Source organism: Phyllobates terribilis, unplaced genomic scaffold (assembly GCF_046119375.1).
Source record: "Phyllobates terribilis strain yellow unplaced genomic scaffold, ASM4611937v1 Scaffold_5__5_contigs__length_657084704, whole genome shotgun sequence".
NCBI lineage: Eukaryota > Metazoa > Chordata > Amphibia > Anura > Dendrobatidae > Phyllobates > Phyllobates terribilis.
Window position 1 is genome coordinate 8,092,983 of NW_027362765.1, and position 8,716 is coordinate 8,101,698.

Here is an 8,716-nt window from a genome sequence, read left to right on the forward strand (position 1 = left end):
GGTCTTCCAACAATCTTGAAGGAGTTCCCAGAGATGCTTAGTACTTGTTGGCCCTTTTGCCTTCACTCTGCGGTCCAGCTCATCCCAAACCTTCTCGATTGGGTTCAGGTCTGGTGACTGTGGAGGCCAGGTCATCTGGCGTAGCACCCCATCACTCTCCTTCTTGGCCAAAAAGCCCTTGCACAGCCTAGAGGTGTGTTTGGGGTCATTGTCCTGTTGAAAAATAAATGATGGTCCAACTAAACGCAAACCGGATGGAATAGCATGCCGCTGCAAGATGCTGTGGTAGCTATGCTGGTTCAGTATGCCTTCAATTTTGAATAAATCCCCAACAGTGTCACCAGCAAAGCACCCCCACACCATCACACCTCCTCCTCCATGCTTCAAGGTGGGAACCAGGCATGTAGAGTCCATCCGTTCACCTTTTCTGCGCTGCACAAAGACACGGTGGTTGGAAACAAAGATATCAAATTTGGACTCATCAGACTAAAGCACAGATTTCCACTGGTCTAATGTCCATTCCTTGCGTTCTTTAGCTCAAACAAGTCTCTTCTGCTTGTTGCCTGTCCTTAGCAGTGGTTTCCTAGCAGCTATTTTACCATAAAGGCCTGCTGCACAAAGTCTCCTCTTAACAGTTGTTGTAGAAATGTGTCTGCTGCTAGAACTCTGTGTGGCATTGACCTGGTCTCTAATCTGAGCTGCTGTTAACCTGCGATTTCTGAGTCTGGTGACTTGGATAAACTTATCCTCAGAAGCAGAGGTGACTCTTGGTCTTCCTTTCCTGGAGCGCTCCTCATGTGAACCAGTTTCTTTGTAGCGCTTGATGGTGTTTGCAACTGCACTTGGGGACACTTTCAAAGTTTTCCCAATTTTTCGCACTGACTTACCTTCATTTCTTAAAGTAATGATGGCCACTCGTTTTTCTTTACTTAGCTGCTTTTTTCTTGCCATAATACAAATTCTAACAGTCTATTCAGTAGGACTATCAGCTGTGTATCCACCAGACTTCTGCACAACACAACTGATGGTCCCAACTCCATTTATAAGGCAAGAAATCCCACTTATTAAACCTGACTGGGCACACCTGTGAAGTGAAAACCATTTCCGGTGACTACCTCTTGAAGCTCATCAAGAGAATGCCAAGAGTGTGCAAAGCAGTCATCAAAGCAAAAGGTGGCTACTTTGAAGAACCTAGAATATAAGACATATTTTCAGTTGTTTCACACTTTTTTGTTAAATATATAATTCCACATGTGTTAATTAATAGTTTTGATGCCTTCAGTGTGAATGTACAATTTTCATAGTCATGAAAATACAGAAAAATCTTTAAATGAGAAGGTGTGTCCAAACTTTTGGTCTGTACTGTACATTTATTCACGCCTGCAGGAGATGTATTGGAATTGCTCTAGCCCTGAATTCATGGATTCACTCCACGTCATAAATTATATCATATTATCGATCCTAAGGAATTCAGATACAATCTCTCCTGAAATGGGAAGCACTAATACTTTCTTTACTCTTCTGGTCAGGACTCATAGTAGCTCCAACGGTCCACCATAAATGAGTGCAAGTCTGGTTTAGTGTTAGAGTTCTCCCCCAAAACATACATTCTTGTTGGGGATATAACGTGTTTTTTTTTTTTTTTTTTTCCTATCACCTATGACAGCACCACAACAAGAGAGGGGATCTGCCCTTCAAGGACAGGAAACCTACAGAATAAAAGGGCGGCGCCTCTCCACCACCTCAGTTGGTTCCCTGTCCTTGAGGGGGAATCTTGTTAAAATGACGGCAGAAGAAAGAAGAGACGATTATTCCCACACCTGGGCCAGTCGGTTTGTAACAGGGCACAGTCTCTGCTGTGGCCTGCATCAGGGAAATGGAAGCGCCGCGGTGGGTCCAAGGGGGCCTGTTCTGTCAGACGGGCGTGAGCAGCAGCCGCACCATTAGCTTTGATGGCCTGGCGGCCACGCATCCCGTTTGCGCAGGCGCAGGACACTACCCAGGAAATCGCGCCCTAAGACGCACACTGGTAAAAAGGAAAAAGAAGTAGCGGAGACCAATGTCTTCTAGCATGTTTCTGGCTACCGTCTTGTACCAGGCTGCACATATGCAGGGCGCGCTAGAAAGCTGTGCCCTGATGACGAGCTTGCCAGAGGAGCGGAGGAGGTGTCCCTGAGCTGTAGCTGGTCCCCCATTTGAAATGGGGTCTGACCGCAGTATGAGTGTGGAACAGCAGCGGGCAGTCGCTTGAGCCTCCAGAAAGGAACAGTCTTGTGACTTGGTCCAGCCTCCGAATTTTGTACAGCTGGCGGTGAGTGATCTTCGTGGGGCCCTTTCTTTGCTATGGTTACTAGGAAAGGCTTAAGGAAGTTAGCGCAAAACTCAAAAATGGGTGAGTGTGCGCTCTGTAAGACTTCATCTGGTGCTTAAATTTGACTTCAGGACGGAAGCTGGACCTCTAGGCTAAAGTTAGCCACATGTCTGGGCTGCACAGAGTCTCATGATCGGGCTTCAGAGTTTACCACAAAAATGAGGATCAATTTGCTCAGTAAATGTTAAAGTAACACTCAGAGGTTTGGATTGTTGTCCTCCAGTCTGTTTACTCCATCCATAGGACGGCATATTGTGTTAATACAGGACATGGTTTCTGTGAAGGTCTGCTGTCCAGCTGCGTCTCATCAGTTGGCTCCTTTGGGTGGGGCTAGTCTGACAATTGATAATTATCACCCAAAGTAAAGGTTTATCCTTCATTCAGATGGATTACTCTTTTAATGAAAATCTGAGCGCCTAATAGCGCTTCATAGTGTCTCATAGCACTTCACAATGCCGCATAGCGCTTCATAGCACATCATAGTGCCTCATGGCACATCATAGCATAGCACTTCATTTGCTCTTCACAGTGCCTCATAGCGCATCATAGTGCTTCATAGTGCCTCTTGGCACATCATAGCATAGTGTATCATAGTGTTTCATGGCACTTCATATTGCTTTATAGTGCCTCATGGCTTTTCATAGTGCTTCATGGCTTTTCATAGCGCCTCATGGCTCTTCATAGCGCCTCATGGCATATCATAGCGCCTTATAGCATAGCATATCATAACATATAGTGCCTCATAGCATATAATAGTGCCTTATGACACATCATAGTGCCTCATGGTGCCTGTTAGTACCTCATAGTGCCTCATAGCGCTTCACAGTGCCTGTTAGTACCTCACGGTGCTTCATAGTGCCCCTGTGCCTTGTAGTGCCTCTTTGCCTCATAGCTCATAGTCCCTCATTGTAAAGGTACTGGTTGCACAACTAAGTTTATGTCTGACAAAACCAAGTTCAGCCACTGTTAACTGTGCATGGCAAGCTTATAGAATTCAAGGGGAAAAATATTCTAGCCTCTATTTGAGACAGAGGGTGGCAGTATTCCTGGCTGATGCTCAGCTGACTCAGTGGAATGCCGGTTGGATGATGTCTTGGGAAAGGCAGGTGACAATAAGAGCGCTTCCTTAGTTTTGCAGGTCAATAATAAACCTTGTAGGGTTTCACTCTCAAAGGTAGGAGGCATCGCATAGTGCTCATACAGCCATTCTGGGTTTGGTCCAAACAAGTGCAGTTTTATTTCTTTTACAGGTTGCACGGAAGTCATAAATATAATATTTCTGGCCTTGTACAAGCGCTGACTAAATAGGATAGACCCTGACTACTCATATACAGCTCAGCTAGCCCAGCTTGATCAAACAAAACAGCATTTATCCAGGGCAACCACTGATGCTTGCATACTCCGCTCAGGTGGAGCCTGGCCTGTATCTCTGTTTATTTCCAAGACTCATATAGTCTGCTCTGATTTTCAGCAGTCTGACTAAGATGAATGCCTAGCCTGCTCTGGTGCTTAGCTCTTCAGGCGCCCTAATCAAGACCTGTAAAGCTATTATTTAACCCAGCGCTACCTGGGTTTGCTACAACCGGAAAGGGCTGTACAGATTCTTGAGAGTTAGATCATTTGAAATTGACTCTAAGATCTGCTATTAAATCTGTAGTGCCAGATTGCTATATAGTAGTCTAGGAGTTAAAGAAGGTATACAATCAGGTTCCAATTCACATGAAACATCAAATTTCCTGAGGATCCTGGCATACAATGAGGATTTAGGCTTTCAGTTTGTGTCCTTCCCTTCAGATGTCAATGAGCCTTAAGGCTTTATCGAGACTTATAGTAGTTAGGACAACTCTCATATTGAAGGAAGAGGCATTGGCAATAGGTTACCTCAACTATTTTGGGATTATGGGCAGATCCATTGAGTGCTGCAGAACTCACTGGGCAGTGAGCCAGAGTTGTGGTCTCCCAAGGGAGAATAAGGAGTCCTGCTAAATGTCAAAATTAATAAGCAGTCTGGCCACAACTCTAAACAAGGCAATATTGCTGTTAATAACTCTAATCTCCTACATTCCATAAGTAGCATGGTCACAGGTATATACCCGTGTGTTGCCTCTAAAGATCCGGTTCCTCTAACCTTAAGAAGCTTTAGGCAGTATATAAGAAAGCTCCATTCATCTATACATGGTCACCATGTAAAGATCTTGTCATACAACAGAGTAGCTTTAGCTTACATAAACCAATATGGAGGAACTCTGCCAAGATCTCTAATGACACTGTCTAATCAGTTCAGATGGCGAAGTCTCACCTTTTTATCTTTAACAGCACCTCATATAAAGGGGAAGAGAATTAAAAGTGGACATTTTGAGCTGTATACAGCTGAAACAGTGTCCAACCTTCAATGAAGTATGGAATTTGAAAGTGAGCTTTGGATCTAGGCCCATTTCCAGTCCAAAGATGGCACTCTGGGATCTGAATCCAGTGCTTACGGCTCTAACAAGCCTTCGCTTGAACACATGGATTCAAGGTCTTCACATTAAAGACTATTATCCCGGTGGCTCTGACTTGAGCATGGTAAGTTAGTGACATTCAAGCTTTGTCGGTTAATCCTCTATTTATACAGATCCTAGAATATAGGCTGGTTCTGGAACCAGCCTATCTTCCCAAGATGGCTTCCAATTTCCAAAGAAATCAGGAAATTGTGCACCGGATGTCCCCATCAAGCAATATGTAAGGTTGTGATTCAGTCTTCACCTTGCACCTTCTAAAGACACTATAGGCTTGATCTGGAATCTTCTGCTGTCCTTTCCTTTAACGTTAGGGTGGGACCACAGCCTGTAGAACCCTTTTCCTAAAGTTTCTCTGTAAATCTCTCGTTGTGGTGCTGTCATGGGTGATAGGATAACACTAAATTACTTACTGGTAATTTGTTTTTCCTGAGCCTATGACAGCATCCTTATATTCCCTTTTGTCACTGGTAGAGGATGAGCACTTCATTTCCTTCGTGGTGTTTGATTCACGCGGTGTGTAGGAGGAAAAATCATGGGGTATATAACTATTAAGTAGTGTCCTCTGATACTCTGTAAACAACTGAGATGGTGGAGACATGCCGCCCTTTTATTCTGTAAGTTTCCTGTCCTTGAAGGGTGGATTCCCTCGCTCGTTGTGGGGCTGTCATGGGCTCAGGAAAATCACATTACCGGTAAGTAATTAGTGAGACACATACTCCAATTACCCGAGAGAGGTTTCACCACTAGTTACTCTTTTTTTTTCAATAGATGTGTTATTGCCTATAGTCAAAGTTTTGCCCATCATCCTTTAATCCCTCGACTTACACCGAGGCACCTAGGCTTGGGCTACGGTGTTGCCTGCTGTTCTGTGGAGTTTGATGACCAGAAGAATTGTCAGGTAGCTGAGTCAGAACCAGGAGGGTAGAGAAGATACAAAATCAGAAGACACAAGAGTAGTCGGTAAACGGTCTGGGATCACAAGAAAAAACAAAATACACAAGCCGAAAGCTGAGTACAGAGGACTGAACCAGAGGAGAACAAGGCTGTATCTAAGAGCTTCCGGTAATATGCTTTGAGATTTAGTAGGGTGTGGTGCTTTCTGTTTGGGTTAAGTAAGGAGCATATTTAACTTTAGAAGAGCAGATTTTTCTGGCTTGGTTCATGGAAGCCATGTTGCTTTTCAAGAGCCTAAGAGCCAGTAATGATGTGGAAACCTTTGTTTTTCCATTGAAAGATGATGGACCTGAGTGAGGGCTTGCTTTTTGTGAGATGAGTAGAAGGTTTTATTGGTATCATTTTTGCCTACATATCATTGTTTGGATTTTTATTCCATATTTGGGAGTCAGAATGAACAAACAGTTGAAAACCACGCTCTACTGGTTCATGCTATGAGGTTTTCTATTAGACTGTGCACTGTCATTGTCTTGGTGAATATTCATTATTTTTATATAACTTGCCATTTCTACCGATACTTTAAGTAAAAATGTTCAAAAATATAAATTTCAAGAGTATTTTATTCAAAAATAATATTTTTTTTTACTTAGCAGATGACTGTGCCAGGAGATCAGAGGGACAGCTGACATCCTCAATTTTCAAATCAGATTATCTTGAGATCCCACAGGATATAATTGAAGTGAATCCCATTACTCCAGATATACCATCATCCCTTCACAGCAAAGATCTGTCTCATCCTTTGAAACAGGTCCTAACTTTTGATTCATTACAGACTACTAAGGAAAATCAAAGTCACAAAATAAGCATTAAAAAACGAACTACTCCTAAAGCTAAGAAGCCATTTTCACTGTCAGAATATGGAAATAGCTTTCTCCTCGAAAAATCTTTTCTTAAACATCAAAAAATTCACACAGCAGAGAAAATATTTTCTTGTTTCAAGTGTAGGAAATGTTTTAACCAGAAATCAAATCTTGTTAGTCACCAGAGAACTCACACAGGGGAAAAGCCTTTTTCATGTTCAAAATGTGGAAAATGTTTTACACAGAAATCACATCTTGTTATACATCAGAGAACTCACACAGGGCAGAAGCCTTTTTCATGTTCAGAATGTGGGAAATGTTTTAACCGGAAATGGAGACTTGTTATACACCAAAGAACTCACACAGGGGAGAAGCTTTTTTCATGTTCAGAATGTGGGAAATGTTTTAACCAGAAATCAAATCTTGTTACACATCAAAGAACTCACACAGGAGAGAAACCTTTCTCATGTTCAGAATGTGGGAAATGTTTTGCGACTACATCAAATCTTTTTAGTCACCAGAGAACTCACACAGGGGATAAGCCTTTTTCATGTTCAGTATGTGGGAAATGTTTTACAGAGAAGTCAAGTCTTATCAAACATCAGAGAATTCACACAGGGGAGAAGCCTTTTTCATGTTCAGTATGTGGGAAATGTTTTAACCAGAAAGCGCATCTTGATAGACATCAGAGAAGTCACACAGGAGAGAAGCCTTTTTTATATTCTTAATGTGGAAAAAGTTTTACTTGGAAAGACACACTTTTAGCAAGAAAAAAACTTGCTAATAAATGAGTGCGTCCTATAGACTGGAGGTAGCTTCCTATGACTGAGAACAATGAGACAATGTCCTTTCTGATCAGTGAGAGAACTGCTCTCTCGTCCGGCCCCACAGTTATCTAACTGATTGGTGCAGAGCAGGAAAGTAAGGTACCGGGACCTGCACACAGGCTGCACGTCCTTAGTGAGCAGCTGAAGAACCTTCCACCTGACTAGCTTAAAGGACCTTTGAGATCATGTAACACTGTTTTACATATTTTCAAAAATTGTCAGGTTTAGTTATGAAATGAGCCCTTTCTTAATGATTTTCACTTCCTGAATTCAAATTGCATGATAAAAAATTTTAGTTGTCTCTCTTGTTTCTATGATATCAAAGAGTTTTCCTTTTGTTGCTGCTTATTTATTTTTACTTTTATGCGTTATTTATTATTAATGCATAAAAGTATCAGTACTTTGAAATATTATTATTTTTGTAAATATACAGATGCAGAATATTTTATGCCAGTTTTCTGATATTTATTTAGAGGAAACTTAGCAACAATTTGGATAACTAAAACATGTCTAAACACTATTGCGAATTATAAACAGTTACAGAAATTGCTCTACAAAAATTAGTCCTCATTCAATGACAGCTCTTTTTTGCTTGTTTCTTGTACTCCTGCATCGGATCATCTCTTACAATTGTGCAGCAGTAATCTGCAAGGATTGATGCATTCATTTTTCCTTGATATCTTTTCTCCATAGCCACAATATCTTGGTTAAATCTCTCACTGTGCTCGTCGTTCACTTCTCCTCCTTGTCCTACAACAAATGAAGAAACTCCTCATCTTGAAGAAGCTTACGAATCTGAGGTCCAATAAAGACGACTCCTTTTATCTTTGCTTCACTTAAAATTGGAAATTTATCAATGAGATGCATGAATGCTTTTACATTTTTATCCATTGCCTTTAGAAAGTGCTTCAATAGGCCCAACTTGATAAGATTTTGTTACCACCATTACCTAGGTGGATCAACAACTTCAGGATGCAGGACCGTTTTAATCCCTTGCTGAAGTGAATGTCAGAGAGGCCGATCTCTTTTATTGTAGTGATATTTTTTGCGCGACTATCCCACTTACACAGAAAGCAGCAATACTTTTGTGTATCCGCCATGAAGACTAAGTAGGTGGGCAACCACCTTAACGGCATGTGAGAACAAGCAGATGGAGAAGCTCCTGTCGAGCATCTAGCTATTTATCCAATATAGGACCCGACGATCATCCTGAAAATAGCTATCTATCTACCGGATAACTTTGAGTATGGAGGTACTTTGCTC

At 41.9% G+C, this 8,716-nt stretch overlaps 1 protein-coding gene across 1 annotated transcript in view; it reads left to right on the top strand.

Moving 5' to 3' along the window:
* LOC141271736 (gastrula zinc finger protein XlCGF66.1-like) overlaps positions 1 to 8,295 on the top strand; it is a 31,046-nt gene extending 22,751 nt beyond the window's left edge. The window contains exon 7 of the mRNA XM_073681831.1: positions 6,420 to 8,295. Within this exon, the coding sequence (XP_073537932.1) occupies positions 6,420 to 7,354 (935 nt within the window). The 3' untranslated portion in view covers positions 7,355 to 8,295. The remainder of the gene's footprint in view (positions 1 to 6,419) is intronic.
* Positions 8,296 to 8,716: the final 421 nt, after the last annotated feature.